Source organism: Cheilinus undulatus, linkage group 16, assembly GCF_018320785.1.
Source record: "Cheilinus undulatus linkage group 16, ASM1832078v1, whole genome shotgun sequence".
NCBI classification, from domain to species: domain Eukaryota; kingdom Metazoa; phylum Chordata; class Actinopteri; order Labriformes; family Labridae; genus Cheilinus; species Cheilinus undulatus.
In genome coordinates, this window is record NC_054880.1 from 47594056 (window position 1) to 47614612 (window position 20557).

Sequence of the window (20557 nt, forward strand, 5' to 3'; positions counted from 1 at the left end):
TTTTCAACTCCAGACTTTAACTTCATAATCCCATAGTCTGAGCTTTTAGACTCACAGTATAAAAATTTGAATCATATTTTGACTTTTAATTTCATAATTACTCATTTTAGTTCATATTGTGACCTTTTAAACTCATGATTTCGACTTTCTTTCTAATATATTTGCCTCTAAAAACATTATTTTTCAATTTCATGTTTTGACCTTTTTGAACTAATAAATTGACTTTTCTCAGATTGTGAGCTTTTAAATTGATCTTTACATTTTTAACCTCAAAATCATTTATCATCAGTTTTTTTCATGTTATATTATCAGTGAAATGAGGTTGACAGTTTCTGGTTAAAAAGGTAACCCTGTTAGGCCCTCAGGTTAGACCTGAATCCAGACTCTGGCCCCTGCTGTGACTGAGTTTGACCCCTCTGGATCATACAGTACTTAAATCATTTATATATGCAGTTAACTGTGGTTAATCATGACAAAAACCTCTAACTTAATAGATTATTTTCTTAATTGCGTGACAGTACATCCATATTTATATATATTTACATATATTTGTTCAAACACAACATTAACGATGAAAGAAGTGTTTTTTAAAGAATTCCTGTTAGTGATGAAATTACAACGATCCTTTATGTGTGGTTGTTAATGGTTTTTTTCATTTAATAGAAGCAATCCATCCTTATAGCCTCTGAAACAGACTTTAAACGGATCAGACGCCATCTTTGAGCGTCGGTGTGTATTTTACAACACCATGAATGTCCGGTCAAGTGCTCAGTCAGGCTGAGAATGTTTGATGTCTATGCAACACAGCGTTTTTCTGTGGCAGTCTGAACCCACCAGCACTTAGGCAAGGACAGAGTACCCGCCTCTCTTCCATGAATGTTCTGCAGGAAACAGAACATTGTCATTTTGTCTGGAATGGGACACCATGGCAACTCTTTGATTGTTTGGCCTGGAACGTAATGTTATGCCTTCCTCCTCTGAATTCTAAACATGCTGTGAAGTAAAAATAGACCACTGACTTTAAGTTTCTGCTCCAGATGTCCTTTTCTTAAATACTACTGCGTAAGTGTAACCTCATTCTTGTCCTTCTGCTCCCATGATGGATGTGAAGGTTCACCAACCATGAGAAGAAACCAAAGATGTCTCCATAAAGGTCTTAATAGAGAACTAGTCGTGTATATCTTGTTTGTTTTTAAATAAAGTGTTGATGTTGGAGCACTTTGTTGATTGTGTGCTTATCAAACCTTATATGTAGGTCATAAAAAGAGCTAATCCAGGCCCGATGCAGGGACAGGTAAACACGGTTCACCACAGACACGGCAGCTTCTCTATGAAAAAGGTGTAAAACATTTGTTTCTTCATATCTATTGTGTGTAGTCGGACTATATTAGACCATATTTTTAACATATTTATCACACTCTGATCATCAAACCAATTTTAATATCTCACAAAGACAACCCAAGTAAATAGAAAAGGCAGTTTCTAAATGAAGATTTTATTTATTCAGGTAAATAAATCCAAACCTATCTGTCCCTGTGTGAAACAGTAATTTCCCCCTGATCCTAAAACTGGTTGTTCCATCCTTGGCAGCAATAACTGAAATCAAGCGTTTGTGATAACTGCTGATGAGTCTTTCTCATCGCTGTGGAGGAATGTTGTCCCACTCTTCTTCACTGAATTGTTCTAACTCAGCCATACTGGAGGGTTTTCCAGCATGAACTGCTGTTTAAGGTCACACCACAGCATCTCAGTTGGATTTAAGTCCAGACCTTGACTTGGCCACTCCAGAACCTTCATTTAGTTTATTCTGATCCATTCAGAGGTGGACTTGCTGGTGTGTTTCAGGTCGTTGTCCTGCTTCATAACCCAAGAGTGCTTGATAGCTGATGGCCGGATGTTGGCCTTCAGGATTTTCTGGCAGACAGCAGAATTCATGGTTCCATCAATCATAGCAAGTGGTCCAGGTCCTGGTCCAGACCATCACACTGCCACCTCCATGTCTGACTATTGGCATGTTCTTTTTATCTTTTTACTCCAGATGTAACGGGACACACACCTTCCAGAAAGTTCTACTTCTGTCTGGTCAGTCCACAGAATATTTCCCAGAAGTCTTGGGGATCATCAGGATGTTTTTAGTCAAATGTGAGACGAGCCTTTGTGTTCTTTTTGGTCAGCAGTGGTTTTGGCCTTGGAACTCTCCCATGATGCCATTGTTGCCCAGTGTCTTTCTGATGGTTGAGTCATGAACTCTGACCTTAACTGAGGCCAGTGAGGCCTGCAGGTCTTTGGATGTGGTTCTGGGTTCTTCTGTGACCTCCTGGATGAGTCATTGTTGCACCCTTGGAGTCATTTTGGTTGGCTGACCACTCCTGGGAAGGTTCCCCACTGTTCCCAGTCTTCTCCATTTGTGGATAATGGCTCTGACCGTGGTTCTCTGGAGTCCCAAAGCCTTGGAAATGTCTCTGTAACCTTTTCCAGTCTGATAGATTTCAATCACTTTGTTTCTCATTAGTTCTTGAATCTCTTTGGATGGTGGTATGATGCGTTTCTTTCTGAGATCTTGTAGCCTACTTCACTTTGTCTGACAGCTTCTATTTAAGGGATTTCTACATTCAACTAATCTGGAGGTAATCAGGCCTGGGTGTGGCCAGAGAAACTGAACTCAGCTTTCCAAGAACTGTGGTTAATCACAGTTAACTCATGGTTTAACAAGGGGGCAATTACTTTTTCACACAGGGACAAAGAGGTTTGGATTTTTATTCCCTTAATAAATAAAATCATCATTTAGAAACTGCATTTTCTGTTTACTTGGGTTGTCTTTGTGAAATATTAAAATTGGTTTGATTATCTGAAACATTTAAGTGTGATAAATATGCAAAAATCAGGAATCAGAGAGGGAAAATACTTTTTCACAGCTCTGTAAATATAGCATATGTATATATACAGTATCTCACAAAAGTGAGTACACTCTTCACATTTCTGCAAATATTTAATTCTGTCTTTTCATGGACAACACTGAGGAAATGACACTTTGATACAATGTAAAGTAGTCAGTGTACAGCTTGTATGACAGTGTAAATTTACTGTCCCCTAAAAATAACTCAACACACAGCCATTAATGTCTAAACTGCTGGCAACAAACGTGAGTACACCCCTAAGTGAAAATGTCCAAACTGGGCCCAGTTAGCCATTTTCCCTCCCTGGTGTCATGTGACTCAGTGTCACAAGGTCTCAGGTGTGACTGAGGAGCAGGTGTGTTAAAGTTGGTGTTATCGCTCTCACTCTCTCATACTGGTCACTGGAAGTTCAACATGGCACCTCATGGCAAAGAACTCTCTGAGGATCTGAAAAACAGAATTGTCGCTCTACATAAAGATGGCCTAGGCTATAAGAAGACCGCCAACACCCTGAAACTGAGCTGCAGCATGATGGCCAAGACCATACAGCGGTTTAACAGGACAGGTTCCACTCAGAACAGGCCTCGCCATGGCCGACCAAAGAGGTTGAGTGCACGTGCTCAGCGTCATATCCAGAGGCTGTCTTTGGAAAATAGACCTATGAGTGCTGCCAGCATTGCTGTGGAGGTTGAAGGGGTGGGGGGGTCAGCCTGTCAGTGCTCAGACCATACGCCGCACACTGCATCAAATTGGTCTGCATGGCTGTCGTCCCAGAAGGAAGCCTCTCCTAAACATGATGCAGAAGAAAGCCCACAAACAGTTTGCTAAAGACAAGCAGACTAAGGACATGGATTACTGGAACCATGTCTTGTGGTCTGATGAGACCCAGATAACCTTATTTGGTTCAGATGGTGTCAAGCGTGTGTGGCGGCAACCAGGTGAGGAGTACAAAGACAGGTGTGTCTTGCTTACAGTCAAGCATGGTGGTGGCATCATGGTCTGGGGCTGCATGAGTGCTGCCGGCACTGGGGAGCTACAGTTCACTGAGGGACCCATGAATGCCAACATGGACTGTGACATACTGAAGCAGAGCATGATCCTCTCCCTTCAGAAACTGGGCTGCAGGGCAGTATTCCAACATGAAAACGACCCCAAACACACCTCCAAGACCACCACTGCCTTGCTAAAGAAGCTGAGGGTAAAGGTGATGGACTAGCTAGCATGTCTCCTAAACCCTGTTGAGCATCTGTGGGGCATCCTCACACAGAAGGTGGAAGAGCGCAAGGTCTCTAACATCCACCAGCTCCGTGAAGTCGTCATGGAGGAGTGGAAGAGGATTCCAGTGGCAACCTGTGAAGCTCTGGTAGCCTCCATGCCCCAGAGAGTTAAGGCAGTGCTGGAAAATGATGGTGGCCACACAAAATAATGACACTTTGGGCCCAGTTTGGACATTTTCACTTAGGGGTGTACTCACGTTTGTTGCCAGCAGTTTAGACATTAATGGCTGTGTGTTGAGTTATTTTTAGGGGACAGTAAATTTACACTGTTATACAAGCTGTACACTGACTACTTTACATTGTATCAAAGTTTCATTTCCTCAGTGTTGTCCATGAAAAGACAGAATTAAATATTTGTAGAAATGTGTGGGGTGTACTCACTTTTGTCAGATACAGTATATAGATAGAAAGATAGATAGAAAGAAAGGCAGGCAGGTTAAAATGCAGGTGCCGTACTTCCACCTGAATGTAAACCACTCTTTGTTAAACTGTAAAACTAGATGGCTGGATTAAAAAATTTGATCATGTATTTCAAAAAATATATTACATTTTAACAGTTTTTTTTAACACACTTTAATGTTTAACTCAAGGTTTTTGTTTTTGGGTTTTCATAAATAAAACTTGGTAACATAAGGTTTCAACTTGATTTTATTTTAATGTGAAGTCAAACATCATCATATTTCTCTAAATGTGTGTCAGATTTCCAACAGTTCTCTTTACTAAAATGGAGTCTAGTTCAGGATTGAGCCGCTTTCATATGGCGGACTGAGGTATGACACCTATTAAAACCAGTACGCCGTATGAAACGACTACTATACTCCGATACAGCAGGTGGCGCTGTGCACCCTCAAATCATGATCGCAGCCCACCATGAAAAAAAAGGAAACGGAAGCACATCCCGGTCCACTTCCGCCACGATCCCGGCTCCAGAAACACGAGTGTTTTTCATTTCTGTTTCACGGGGCGCCCAGTTAAAACACGGACCTTAGTGGAAACACCCAGCACCATCAAAATGGTACGTTTAGTTGTCTGTTTTACACCGGAGCTATCTTCCTTCAAACGTTCTGTGTTTTCCTCTATAACCGTTTGTTATTGATGAGCAGAAGGCCACGGTTGGCTAACAGAGCTAACGTTAGCTTAGCCTTTATTTATCCAGCCTGGTGAAAGGGACCAGGATGATTCAGAGAGGACCGAGTTCATCCTGTGAGACATGCTCACCTCTGTCAAACATGCTTCATTCATGAGTTTATTGTTGAGTTAGTGCAGAAGTATAGCGATAGCTGAGATGGGCCGAGGTTAAGGCTCACCATCACATGTGTTACAGTCATGACGCTGAACATATGACGGTGGAAACAACGAGACAGGAAGGAGAGCAGATCAGAACAGCTGACACCCTCCAACCGTGTGTAGTTTGACAGCAGTCTGCTGTGGTTCCCTGTCAAATATGCTGCTGCGTGTATTATTAGTGCTAACAGATGCTAACAGCGATGTTTGCGGAAGCACACTAATGATGATAGTGTTGGACTCTAGACCACATGATCCCAGACCAAGACAAACCATTTAAAAAACCAGGACAAGGGTGAACAGTGAAGGAGCATTCTCTCTCTTAATCTTAGTTTTCTTTTTAATAAATCTGACAGGTAAGAACAAGAGCACAACATGCAGGATCTCAAATCTTAACACATTTGTTCAACCAACTTCTTGTAAAGATTAAATCCTTGTGAGTATTTAAAAACTACTGACAAGACTGGAATTATTTAAAATATCTGTAAGTTAGATGTTTGTGTAGATTTGTCAGGTGAATGAGACCTAAAGTTTCTCTGAATAAATGAGATGAACTGGTGTCTGAGTTTTTGCAGGTGTAGCTGTTTGTTGTTTCAGTGTTTCTCCTTATCATCACATCAGTGAAGTCCAAGAATAGCAGATCAGTCCGAGACTGAGACAAGACCGAGTAAAAATGTGGTCTTGAGACTGGTCTCAAGACCAAGACCGGTCTTGAATACTACAACACTAATGTTTACAGACTGTAGTGGAAGTGTTGGATTATTTTTTATAAACTAGTTTTTCTGGAATCTCTGAGAATGGTAGGAACATTGGTACTGGATGGTAGTTGGATTATCAGATTTGTTTATCAGGATGACTTTAGTGATCTTCTGGAGCAACACCAGAGAGAAACAATAACTGCCTAGTATGAAGAACCCCTTTTGTTTTCACTCTTTATAGGCAAGGTTGTTCTTGGTTGTTCTTGGTTGTTCTTGGTTGTTCTTGGTTTTTTCTTGGTTGTTCTTGGTTGTTCTTGGTTGTTCTTGGTTGTTCTTGGTTGTTCTTGGTTGTTCTTGGTTTTTTCTTGGTTGTTCTTGGTTTTTCTTGGTTGTTCTTGGTTTTTCTTGGTTGTTCTTGGTTTTTTCTTGGTTGTTCTTGGTTGTTCTTGGTTGTTCTTGGTTGTTCTTGGTTTTTTCTTGGTTGTTCTTGGTTGTTCTTGGTTGTTCTTGGTTGTTCTTGGTTTTTTCTTGGTTGTTCTTGGTTTTTTCTTGGTTGTTCTTGGTTTTTCTTGGTTGTTCTTGGTTTTTCTTGGTTGTTCTTGGTTTTTCTTGGTTGTTCTTGTTTTTTCTTGGTTGTTCTTGTTTTTTCTTGGTTTTTCTTGTTTTTTTCTTGGTTGTTCTTGGTTGTTCTTGGTTTTTCTTGGTTGTTCTTGGTTTTTTCTTGGTTGTTCTTGGTTGTTCTTGGTTGTTCTTGGTTTTTTCTTGGTTGTTCTTGGTTGTTCTTGGTTGTTCTTGGTTGTTCTTGGTTTTTCTTGGTTGTTCTTGGTTTTTCTTGGTTGTTCTTGGTTTTTTCTTGGTTGTTCTTGGTTGTTCTTGGTTGTTCTTGGTTTTTCTTGGTTTTTCTTGGTTGTTCTTGGTTGTTCTTGGTTTTTCTTGGTTGTTCTTGTTTTTTCTTGGTTGTTCTTGTTTTTTCTTGGTTTTTCTTGTTTTTTTCTTGGTTGTTCTTGGTTGTTCTTGGTTGTTCTTGGTTTTTCTTGGTTGTTCTTGGTTGTTCTTGGGTTGTTCTTGGTTGTTCTTGGTTGTTCTTGGGTTGTTCTTGCTTTTTTCTTGGTTGTTCTTGGTTGTTCTTGGTTGTTCTTGGTTTTTCTTGGTTGTTCTTGGTTTTTCTTGGTTGTTCTTGGTTTTTCTTGGTTGTTCTTGGTTGTTCTTGGTTGTTCTTGGTTTTTCTTGGTTGTTCTTGGTTGTTCTTGGTTGTTCTTGGTTGTTCTTGGTTGTTCTTGGTTTTTTCTTGGTTGTTCTTGGTTGTTCTTGGTTGTTCTTGGTTGTTCTTGGTTGTTCTTGGTTTTTTCTTGGTTGTTCTTGGTTTTTTCTTGGTTGTTCTTGGTTGTTCTTGGTTTTTTCTTGGTTGTTCTTGGTTGTTCTTGGTTGTTCTTGGTTGTTCTTGGTTTTTCTTGGTTGTTCTTGGTTTTTCTTGGTTTTTTCTTGGTTGTTCTTGGTTGTTCTTGGTTGTTCTTGGTTTTTCTTGGTTTTTTCTTGGTTGTTCTTGGTTTTTCTTGGTTTTTTCTTGGTTGTTCTTGGTTTTTTCTTGGTTGTTCTTGGTTGTTCTTGGTTTTTTCTTGGTTGTTCTTGGTTGTTCTTGGTTTTTTCTTGGTTGTTCTTGGTTGTTCTTGGTTTTTTCTTGGTTGTTCTTGGTTGTTCTTGGTTTTTTCTTGGTTGTTCTTGGTTGTTCTTGGTTTTTCTTGGTTTTTCTTGGTTGTTCTTGGTTTTTTCTTGGTTGTTCTTGGTTGTTCTTGGTTGTTCTTGGTTTTTTCTTGGTTGTTCTTGGTTGTTCTTGGTTGTTCTTGGTTTTTTCTTGGTTGTTCTTGGTTGTTCTTGGTTTTTTCTTGGTTGTTCTTGGTTTTTCTTGGTTGTTCTTGGTTGTTCTTGGTTTTTCTTGGTTGTTCTTGGTTGTTCTTGGTTGTTCTTGGTTTTTTCTTGGTTGTTCTTGGTTTTTCTTGGTTGTTCTTGGTTTTTTCTTGGTTTTTCTTGGTTGTTCTTGGTTGTTCTCTGTTTTTCTTGGTTTTTCTTGGTTGTTCTCTGTTTTTCTTGGTTGTTCTTGGTTGTTCTTGGTTTTTCTTGGTTGTTCTTGGTTTTTCTTGGTTTATTTCTTGGTTGTTCTTGGTTGTTCTTGGTTGTTCTTGGTTTTTCTTGGTTGTTCTTGGTTTTTTCTTGGTTTTTTCTTGGTTTTTCTTGGTTTTTTCTTGGTTGTTCTTGGTTGTTCTTGGTTTTTTCTTGGTTTTTTCTTGGTTGTTCTTGGTTTTTTCTTGGTTTTTCTTGGTTGTTCTTGGTTTTTCTTGGTTGTTCTTGGTTTTTCTTGGTTTTTTCTTGGTTGTTCTTGGTTGTTCTTGGTTGTTCTTGGTTGTTCTTGGTTTTTCTTGGTTGTTCTTGGTTGTTCTTGGTTTTTTCTTGGTTTTTCTTGGTTTTTTCTTGGTTGTTCTTGGTTGTTCTTGGTTTTTTCTTGGTTGTTCTTGGTTTTTCTTGGTTGTTCTTTGTTGGTAGGACTGTTCAGATGCAGATGCTTCCTCTTTTCCTCAGAAACCCATCCTGCTCCAGGGCCATGAGAGGTCAATTACACAAATCAAGTACAACAGGGAAGGAGATCTGCTCTTCTCTGTAGCCAAAGACACTGTAAGTGGATTTATTTTGGAGAGGCACATGCTCCTGCCATAATCTTCTTTCTAAAAATACATCTGACTATTATTCACTGAAAATATGTGTTGTATTACTCATCATAGGTAGCTAACGTTTGGTACTCTGTCAACGGCGAGAGGCTTGGTACCTACAACGGACATACAGGAGCCGTGTGGTGTGTAGACTGTGACTGTATCTTTGAATGCATTCCCTTTGTTTGTTCTGTTTCATGGTTTTTGTGGTTGCTGTGGCTATTTTGTCTTCTGTTACACTTGTTAAGCTCCTTAACCCAGGCTTCTGTCAGGGGACACCAAAAACGTTCTGACTGGATCAGCAGACAACAGCTGTCGGCTGTGGGACTGTGAGACCGGTAGGTGAACTCTGCTCTTGTAGAAGAGTGAAGGATGTGTGAAATGAGTTGTGCTTTGACCTCTTCGTCTCTGTGCTGCACAGGTAAACAGCTAGCCTTGCTCAACACCAACTCTGCTGTAAGAACCTGCGGCTTTGACTTCAGCGGCAACATCATCATGTTCTCTACAGACAAGCAGATGGGCTACCAGTGTTTCCTGAACTTCTTTGACCTGAGGGATCCTCAACAGATCGGTACTTACTAACCCCTCAGACAGTTTGGTCGCAGTAACGCTTTCATCTTTTTACACGGACATCGCTGACCTTTGAGAGACGGGAACGCTACATCCAGCTCTCACCGTCACTTCTCTAGGATAACCTGAAAAACGTTCTCACAAAAACTTTGTCAAAATTTACAGTGGAGATTGGTATGTGATTAGCGTCCCGTTAGTGTGTTAGCTAAGGCAGTGATTCTCAACGTGGGGTTGGGACCCCATTGGGGGTCGTGAGACACTTAGGAGGGGTCTCCAGATGTCTTAAAAAACTAGGACTATTTTAATAATTACACTTGCCACTTTACACCAATTTTGCCAAATTTCTACCTGTTTTCATCACTTTTCCCACCAATTTGCCTATTTTAACACATTTTTTCCACTTAAAACTCATTTTAGTCAGTTTGAAACCCTTTCAACCACTTTTTTCTGCCTAGGTTTGCCACTTCTAAACCAACTCTTGCCACTTTCCATCTATTGTGCCTATGTTGACAACTTATAAACCACTTTTTCTGCCCATTTTAACCACATTTCATTATTTCTGAAATAAGTTATATGCAAATTTTTGCCAGTTTAACCCAGTTTTTCTTCCTCTTTCATCAACTTTTCCACGCATTTTTCACTTTAAACCAATTTTTGCCACTTTATAATCCCCTTTCAGTACATTTTGTGCTCATTTTCATCACTTTTAACCCATCTATGCCACTTTTTATTCCCCTTTTAACCAAATTTGGTCACTTTTTAATCCCTTTTTAATGCATTTTATGCCCATTTTTGCCACTTTGATCCAAATTTGGTCACTTTTTCACATGACTATATTTCTTTGTGTATAACTGTGTTCAACCACCTTCAAGTTCAGTTGGGGTCCCGGTCTTTGTGACCTTTATTTTGTAAACGTTGAGAAACACTGAGCTGAGGGACTGATTTACATGCCAGGATGTGGACCAGACTGTTAGTGCCAGTTTCTAGCAGCTTTCTGTAGCTGCAGATCCAAGTTGCTCTTCTACCTATCATCCCCAGGGTTTCCTCCAGGATTTTTTTAAACTGCTGGGGAAGGCTTCAACCTGCACTCACAGACAGACACACACACTTTGTCACACAGACACACACCCAACCGCTCCTGTCACCCTGTGACTGCAGCTTTCGCTCTTCCTTCCTCTCTGTTTTAGTGGACATTTAGAACGTAAAGTGAGGCAAATATCATAGATTACATGAACTCCTGACAGTCCAGTGCTGTTGTTTTTATCCAGTCTCGTATCATAACAGAAACAAAACTTAAGTTTCACCAGAGTTTTTACGACAACGAGCTATTTTTAGATCGCTAGCGTCTCATCTCCATCACAAGACACGGTTGATGATGAATATATCTACTTAAGTTTATTGCTAATCATCAGATTATAATCAGGGAAGTGCTAAACTAAGCGAAAGTAAAGTTTATCAGCCGTCCATGTGTGATGACAGGAAGTTGAGACTCCGTTGTTCTTTTTTCAAAATTAAGTTACTTGCAGAGCAGTGTCACATTCCATGATTACAATTTCAAACTCTTATTATGGTACGTAAATGTGTGCAAATATAGACTATATGTTTATATGGATCCATTCATACAGTATAATTTATATTTTTAAGATCTGAATAAAAAGATCATAATTCTGAAGGCTTGGTGGCTTTTATTTTGGCGTGGTGGTGTGACATGATCAATTACATGTAGCGGAAACCCTGATCCCATACCAGCATTCATAGAAGAATAAGTATGGAAAGTTAACTCTGTTGGTGAAATCCACATTGAGCTAGACTGTATGTATCCTGTTGTATAAAATGTGTGTAATGTGTAAAAAGTAATAACCTGGCTGGCCGGTCTAACCCTGATGTCAGCACTTTGATTTTAGAGTGCAAGTTTATGTGACACTTTCATTAATGTTTACTTCTCAATGTGTGACCCTAAAGGTCTTTGCACACTGGCTCTTGTATTTACTGATCAGTTTTTTTTTTTTTTTTTTTTTTTTTTTTTTTTTTTGATCTGTAAAAAAAATCACACACTTGAACCTTGCACATTGACTCTGTTGCATTTTTATTTGCCTTCGTTGTGGAAATTTGTAGAATGTGGCGAATAGTTTTGTGCTGTGAGCCTGTGGCTCTGTTACTCCTCTAAATCCTGCTGGATCTGTCCTGACAGAGAGCTTCATACAGCACACACTCATGCATCACAGCGCTGACCCATGTTGGAGAGATGGAGAACTGCTCTTTGATTCTGTGTTATGACCTGTGAGTCAGCTCTGAACGTCTGCCCTCATCCGTCAGATTTGTGTGGTTGATCTCCACATAATACTGGAACAACACCAGACCGATTTTCTTTTTAAAGTGCGAACTAAGACAAAGACCTTCAGTGCTGCAGTTTGTGTATCTGACAGTTGTCTTGTTCCTGACTGTACTGAACTCTATTTGTCAGAAGAACCTGCTCCTTCACTGGTTAAACTTTTAATTTTCTTCTCTTCCAACAGAAGACAACCAGCCCTACTTGTCAGTACCTTGCAGTGATTACAAGATTACCAGTGCCGTGTGGGGACCTCTGGGGGAGTTTGTCATTGCTGGCCACGAGAATGGGGAGATCAATCAGTTCAGTGCCAAGGTGAGACACGCCCTGTGTTCAGGACTGTCAGGAAATGCTCCGTCAGCACTAGTTCAAGGCTCAGCACTCTGAAACCAGGTCAACCAGTCTGATCCTGGTTGTGGATCCCAAAACTAGAAAGATGATTGATAGGGACATTGTCCGTTTGCCTGTAGATGGTATAAAATCTTTATCTCTAAAACATAATAACTGTTGGTGTTCTACATAGTCTGGAGATGTCCTGAAGAAGGCCAAGGAGCATTCAAGGCAGATCAACGACATCCAGACATCGGTGGATCTCACCATGTTCATCAGTGCCTCAAAGGACAACACAGCCAAGGTGAGAAGCCGTCCACTCTTCTGGCTCCCGGGCTGACAACAAAACCAGCATTTAGCCTACAAGCTTGAAGAAACTGTCTAGCATCAGAAAAGGCTTTTATTTAGTATCCACATGGATTCTGGATTCATACATCATCTGTTTCTATTCTGAAGAAAATTTCGATCTGGTTGATGTTTGCATGTATTTTAGACCACACTAGTGTTCCTCAAGGCAAGTCTAGGTGTGAATATACGTTATTACTACAACTTTATGGCAAATATTGTAACCAGGCCTGCCCACAGATCTGGACCCCTGAAAAACCCCAGAGAATGGGTGTTAGGATTTATTGATGATAGGGGTGCGCGGTATATGAGGTAGACGGTATAAATGATATAAATTCGGCCTACAGTAGAGATTTGGACTCTACCGACCAATCACGATAATGCTTGTTGATGACATCACTGTATCTGCCTCAGTGTGACAGTGGCTTCAAGCACAGAGACCACGGAGCAGGAGGAGCTGGTTAAAAAAACAGTGCTACGTAGAGGTGGGCGGTGGAGAGAGTCAGTTGTGACACACAGCTCAGCCTGAGTCTAGTCAATAGCACGTTTAGCTCTAGCATTACGTGTAGCCAGGTAACTAACCGAATGTCAGGGACTGTTGCCGCTGTAACTAGGCACAGTTAGCAGGCAAAAACACCTGTTTTTTTCCGCTCAAAGTCTGACGGCTGTACCGCAACTAAGTCAGCTGCTGTCTGTGTCAGCCTGCCTGGGGCTAAGTGCTGCTTTGGCTGCTCTGAGAGCCCAGCGCTGCAGCTCTTCATCTTAAAACGGCATCAACAACCGTTTAAAAGTCTATTTTAACTTAGGACTTTCTTTTCTAAGTCTACGGCGAGTCAAAGATCCAGGCTGTGATGTTAAATGAGGTCAGAAAAGCTGCTGTAAACTAGCCGTATTCTCCGGTACGGCAGCCAAAGCTAAGCTAACTCAATGCTAAACACGATACTTCCATCAAGCTCTTCAAAATAAAAGTCTGGGCTGTTATTTTTCTGAAATGCTTTTATTGTGAACGCCTTCACCATGAAACGTGTTCAAGTTATTAGCAGCTTAACACACCTCATCAGGTTATAGATGAAATTTTAGAAGTAAACCTAGAGAGACTTAAAAAATACAACATGTTTTCTGTGTTCCTATACTGGGAGATAAACTGGGAATGCCACCAAAGGCTTGTTTTAAGGGGAGAAGGGGGTTAATAACACTTGAATTTGGATTAAAAAGCATGATCTCTTTTTAATTTTGTAATACCATGATATAAAACCGTATCGTCAAATGCAAGAAAAATACCCTGATTTGATTTTTAGGCCTTATTGCCCAGGCCTAATAGATGATATCAGAGTGTGTGTGTTTGATCAGTAGCATTGTTGCTAGCATCCTGGCTAACAGTTACCCCACTAAGAGCTGAGAAGCATAGCAAGCTATCGTTGGGTTGAAATTATTAATTCATGCTTTTTTTAACCCTGTTAACCAAATTTTTTTTACCCATTTTGACACTTCTTTTATCAACTTAAACCATTTTGCTGCTTTTTAGCATTTTTGCCACTTCTGTTACTACTTTTGACCCATTTTTGCCAGTTTTTTGCCCACTGTTGCCTTTGTTTGACCACTTTATTGCCTAATTCTGCCCGTTTTACCACTTTTAACCCATTTTGCCACCTTTGCCCACTTCTTCCATCTGCATGATTCCCCAGTCATCTGGGCCCCAGAAAGCTCTTCCCTTATAGGCCATCTTGGCTGTTACATTATTCAGTAAGTCTACTGTGATCGATCTAAATATGGTATGCTTTGAGATTTTGGCTTAACCTTAGGTGTGCCTTGGGCAAAAAAAGTTAGAAAATCACAGCCCTAAACAGTTTTTTGTCATCTGTGTTTCCTTGAAGCTATTTGACTGCACTTCTTTGGATCACATCAAGACTTTTAAGACAGAGAGGCCTGTCAACTCTGCTGCTATCTCCCCCATCATGGATCATGTAAGTGAAGACGGTGGAAGGGATGTCCCTGAAAACGAGTAAGAGCTGTTAATCCAATCACCCTGTGCTAATGGTGTCTTGTAAAAACTGAACAGCTTCTTGTGTGTGATGCAGGTGGTGATGGGAGGTGGACAGGAAGCCATGGAGGTCACAACTACCTCCACGAGGATCGGCAAGTTTGAGGCCAGGTGAGAAAAGTTTGTCCTGAAATACCCTCTACAGACAATCTAGTTTTACCCTGTGGTTTGCTCAATTCTGCAGCACCCAGAGGGTGTCAAACACACGGCCACCCAGAATGCTTTGCAAAAGAAAATAACAGAACTGAACATAAACAAAAAAAGATGCGCATAAATGCCACGTAAACCTAAACTGTAAACACTGCAGCGTTTTAAATATCTGACTCTGAAGATGAGCAATTTCCTTAAAATAAAAACTTAGTGCAGCCGTGAGAGCACCACTCCAGGTTCATTTCCAGTGTCCAGTTTTTATCTGTTTTGTTATGATTGAGGCAACAGCAGAAAAAGCTGGGACACTGCTAGGATGTGGCAAAAGGATGGAGTGTGGCTAGGACTCTCCTGCCTAGCTGTGGATAGTCCAAATCCTAAATGCACACCATGTCTTGGACTTGAATTGCAACTGCATTGTTGAATCTGAGGTAACATGAAGAACTGCTCTTTTCTGCAGTGCTAAAATCATCAGGTGGTGTTTGTTGTTTCGCTTTGCCGTGCCACACACGAGTGGACTGTCCTGTAATTGAAAGGTTGTGGGTTTGATCCCCAGCTCCTGCAGTCTCACCCTGATGTGTGAATTAGCTAATACTGATGGTCAGTTCTATAAAGGACCTCTGCCATCAGTGAATGAGTAGGCATGACCTGCGGTGCAAAGGCTTTTGAGTAGTCAGAAGTCACAAGAAGAGTTCAGTACAAGCTCGTAGATCCTTCTTCTGCTTTGTGAGCATCAACACTTCTTTTTCTCCAGTCTAAACAGATTTCTCAGACCCTCACTGGAGTTTTTATGCTCTATAACCCTCAGTTTGACCTGGATTTTACAAGCTTTGAGCCTAGCAAAGTTAAAGCCCATTATTACACAACAGTGGTTCGTTCTATGGCTAATCTAAAACCTTTGTTCTATAGCAGGCTCAGAATTTGGACCCTGCTAGTTTTCTGTGTACAAAATGAAAATGTTACAAGCATATAAAATAAAACTAGGGTGTTTGGAAACACTGTGTTAAAAAGTCCTTGCTCTGTTTTACAGCACTGGGGAATACTTAAAAAAAAGAACATTTCCTCAGAGGGCTAATAATTTAGTCATTAGCCTCTTCTGTGGCTCCCATGGTGTACAGCAGTGGTGTCAAACTCAGTCACAGCAGGGGCCCAAATCTGAATTTAGGTTTAACCTGAAGGCCTAACAGGGTCAAGATTGAACCGAAAACTGTCCACTGTGTTTTCACAGATAAGGAATTATAGGGGAAATTAAACAGTGATGATAAATGACTTTAAGATTTCTAAAAAAAAAAAGTCAAAATGATTAAATATCACAGCATCAATGTTACTGTGCGTCCATGTCAAATACATGCCAAATAAATAAATGAGTTTAAAGGCTCAAAATCTGAGATAAAAAGTCAACTTTGTAAGTCCTAAAGGTCAAAATACAAAATTAAAATTAATGTATATGAAATAGAGTTAAAAACATGAGTTTAGAGGTCAAAATATAAGATGAAATTCAAAATTGTGACTCTAAAATGTCAAAATATGAGATAAAATTCTCAATCAAGAGTTTAAAAAGTGAAAATATGGGATTAAAAGTCAAAGTTAGGAGTTTAAAAGGTCGAGATATGATTTAAAATGAAAACCTGGGAATCTAAAAGGTGACAATACGAGAGAAAAGGACAAAATTATGAATTTTAAAGGTCAGAATATGAAATAAAAAGTCAAAATCCTAAATTTCAGTCATAATCTTGGGATGCAAAATAAAAACATGAAATTAAAACACAAATTAATTTCTTTCCCTCATTCCTGACTTTTTATGTAATTATTTCTACTCTCTACTCTTTCAGATTTTTATAAATGACAAGGATTTTTTTTTAATCTTTGGGGTTAAATTTATATTGTTATACTGGAGGAAATCTGCAGACCTCATCAGGGGAGCCAGTTCTAATTAGGATATGATCTGATCTTGCGGGCCAGGTGAAACTGCATTTGGGCCCCGGGCCTTGAGTTTGACACCCGTGGTGTACGGAATGATGTAAGACTTCTGTGTCTGATGATAACTGATGTGTTAACATTATTTCACAGAGCTTTCACACATACTGTGTCTGAGTGAGTTTCAGCGGTAACCTCTCTCTCCTCTCTCAGGTTTTTCCATGCAGCGTATGAAGAGGAGTTTGGCAGGGTCAAAGGTCATTTTGGTCCCATTAACTGTGTGGCATTCCATCCTGATGGCAAAAGGTCGGAGCCTAGATAAATGTAGCACAGATTGCGAGTGTTGCTTGTGTGTTTGACTGCTAACATTCCCGTGTACTGTGGTTGTTGTTCACAGTTACAGCAGCGGAGGTGAAGATGGATATGTGAGGATACATTACTTTGACCCCCAGTATTTTGACTTCGAGCTTGAGGCCTAAAGTGAGGCTTCGACAGCTTCAACTGAGATTGCAGCCAGGGAAGATCCGACAAAGTGCAGATGCATTCCACTCACCATCTCGCTTCTTTCTTTCAATCTGATGTAATCTGATTTTGAGAAATTACTTCAATAAAAAGAAAACTCATTTTAGTGATAACTGTGCTAGTTGATTTTTTGAGCCATTTTAACCACATCAGCTTGGGACTTGACTTCTGATTTTATAGTAAGTCATATCCTATATATTTAAGGAGAACTTTACTGTGATTGTGATATCTGCTGTAAGCCTTCATTTAACTCGATTACAACAATCACTTCAGCAGGAAGAAGGGAATATCTACATACAGCGCTGTGAAGAAGTATTTTCCCTCTCTGATTCCTGATTTTTTGCATATTTATCACACTTAAATGTTTCTGATCATCAAACCAATTTAAATATTTCACAAAGACAACCCAAGTAAACAGAAAATGCAGTTTCTAAATGATGATTTTATTTATTAAGGGAATAAAAATCCAAACCTCTTTGTCCCTGTGTGAAAAAGTAATTGCCCCCTTGTTAAATCATGAGTTAACTGTGATTAACCACAGTTCTTGTAAAGCTGAGTTCAGTTTCTCTGGCCACACCCAGGCCTGATTACCTCCAGATTAGTTGAATGTAGAAATCCCTTAAATAGAAGCTGTCAGACAAAGTGAAGTAGGCTACAAGACCTCAGAAAGAAACGCATCATACCACCATCCAAAGAGATTCAAGAACTAATGAGAAACAAAGTCTGGAAAAGGTTACAGAGACATTTCCAAGGCTTTGGGACTCCAGAGAACCACGGTCAGAGCCATTATCCACAAATGGAGAAAACTGGGAACAGTGGGGAACCTTCCCAGGAGTGGTCAGCCAACCAAAATGACTCCAAGAGTGCAACGACGACTCATCCAGGAGGTCACAGAAGAACCCAGAACCACATCCAAAGACCTGCAGGCCTCACTGGCCTCAGTTAAGGTCAGAGGTCATGACTCAACCATCAGAAAGACACTGGGCAACAATGGCATCATGGGAGAGTTCCAAGGCCAAAACCACTGCTGACCAAAAAGAACACAAAGGCTCGTCTCACATTTGACTAAAAACATCCTGATGATCCCCAGGACTTCTGGGAAATATTCTGTGGACTGACCAGACAGAAGTAGAACTTTCTGGAAGGTGTGTGTCCCGTTACATCTGGAGTAAAAATAACAGCATCTGATAAAAAGAACATGCCAACAGTCAGACATGGAGGTGGCAGTGTGATGGTCTGGACCAGGACCTGGACCACTTGCTATGATTGATGGAACCATGAATTCTGCTGTCTACCAGAAAATCCTGAAGGCCAACATCCAGCCATCAGTTATCAAGCACTCTTGGGTTATGAAGCAGGACAACGACCTGAAACACACCAGCAAGTCCACCTCTGAATGGATCAGAATAAACTAAATGAAGGTTCTGGAGTGGCCAAGTCAAGGTCTGGACTTAAATCCAACTGAGATGCTGTGGTGTGACCTTAAACAGCAGTTCATGCTGGAAAACCCTCCAGTATGGCTGAGTTAGAACAATTCAGTGAAGAAGAGTGGGACAACATTCCTCCACAGCGATGAGAAAGACTCATCAGCAGTTATCACAAACGCTTGATTTCAGTTATTGCTGCCAAGGATGGAACAACCAGTTATTAGGATCAGGGGGAAATTACTGTTTCACACAGGGACAGATAGGTTTGGATTTAGTTACCTGAATAAATAAAATCATCATTTAGAAACTGCATTTTCTATTTCCTTGTGTTGTCTTTGTGAGATATTAAAATTGGTTTGATGATCAGAAACATTTAAGTGTGATAAATATGCAAAAAAAATCAGGAATCAGAGAGGGGGCAAATACTTTTTCAAGGCACTGTTAAACCTAATTTTCTCAAAGTGGCGGTGAAAACACAAAAAAACTCTACAAACATGCATAAGAACAGCATATCACTGATACTGCAAAAATGTTTTATTTCTGGGGAAACGATGTTCACTGATCACATTGTAGAAACAAATGCATGTAGATGTGGTCAAAAAGATCTGCTGAAGGTCAAACTGAGCATCAGAATGAGAAGAAAGTTGATTAAACGGACTTTGAGCGCAGCAGAGATCAAAACTCAACAGACAAGACATCGGTTTCCAGTCTTTCATTGCTCAATTTTAGTAAGCCTATTCAAGAAGTAGCCTGAGTTTCCTGTGCCAGGCAGACGAGGTTGGCCCCTGGTGTGATCCTCTGCAGCTGGTAACCCATCCGCTTCAAGGGTTGGCGTGCATTTGGTGATGCTCTTGTGCATACAAAAGGTGCAGTGAGTTAGTTGAGTGAGTCATTGTCTTCATTCTGTCAGCTGGAATAAGTCTGGTCATTCTCTACCTCAATGAGGCATTTTGGCTCAAAAGGGGCTTCTTTCCTGGACTTTTCTTCATTCTCGGACCAGTCTCTGCAAACTTCATGGGTTGTGCATGAAATCCCCAGTCTATAAGCTGTTCCTGAAATGCTCAGACCAGCCCATCAGGCACATTGAAAGTCACTTAAATCAGGGCTTTATTATGGCTCATCAAGTCTCTAGAGGGCAGGTCTGAACACTGCTGCACACATCGTACTTGATCATGCATCCCAGGTCCAACTGGTGGCCTGATCTTAACCTCTCTCTAAAAAACAAACATGAAGCATGCATCACCATCATCAGCTGTTAAAACATCATATGAAAAGACAAAGTAGCAAAAATCCTTTCATATAAACAAACTGTATGAAAATGGGGGGAATGACAGTGAATGGGTGTGAATGGGAGTGAATAAGAGTGAATGGGTGTGATACAGTGAAGTGAATGGGAGTAAATGCGAGTGAATGGAAGTGAATGGGTGTGAACGGGATTGAATGAGAGTGAATGGGTTTGTTAAAAGGGTCAAAACATTTGTGAATAAACTGAAAATCAGTGGGTCTATTTAATACTCTAATGAATGTTGTTATCATTCCAGCTTTACCAAAAGATGGTTCAGAGGTTGGAAAATGGAGAATGGAGCTTTGTGATGTTACACCAAATGTCCATGAGGTGTCAGTGTAAGCAAGCTTCTGCTGATTCCTCAGGGCAGATCACTGCTGACCCCATCACTGTGGGATGGGAGACCACACTGCTGTTCTGTCACAGAATCTCTGCGTATGCAACACAACCAAAGTAATGATACTGAGAAAAGCAAAATACTGCAGAGGTTAACCCTTCAGAGGAGGCCATTGATAATTTACAACCCACAAGTGCAATAGAGAGCAGTGATGAGAGGAAATGCCACATAGTTTAATGTTAACACAGTTGAAGTTTTACAACAAACTGGTTCCCTAATTCTACATTTATCAAACACAAAGTGAAATATTTCAACATTTTTTTTGTCTTAATCAGGATGATTAGAGTTTAGAGCTCACGAAAAAATGAAATATCCGCTTTTTCAAAATATTAGAATATTACAAAATGCAAATCCAAAAAAGATAATTTAGAATATAAAACTGTCAGCTA

The 20557-nt window shown here is 40.3% G+C and overlaps 1 protein-coding gene across 1 annotated transcript; it reads left to right on the forward strand.

Annotated features, from left to right (window-relative positions):
• The first annotated feature begins 5056 nt into the window (after positions 1 to 5056).
• eif3i (eukaryotic translation initiation factor 3, subunit I) lies at positions 5057 to 17172 on the forward strand. Its single transcript, XM_041808039.1, has 11 exons — positions 5057 to 5189; positions 8731 to 8823; positions 8931 to 9018; positions 9131 to 9196; positions 9280 to 9429; positions 11945 to 12072; positions 12281 to 12391; positions 14307 to 14396; positions 14511 to 14584; positions 16751 to 16843; positions 16935 to 17172. Exons 1-11 carry the CDS (start codon positions 5187 to 5189, stop codon positions 17014 to 17016), a joined length of 978 nt encoding a protein of 325 aa, XP_041663973.1. The 5' UTR covers positions 5057 to 5186; the 3' UTR covers positions 17017 to 17172.
• Positions 17173 to 20557: the final 3385 nt, after the last annotated feature.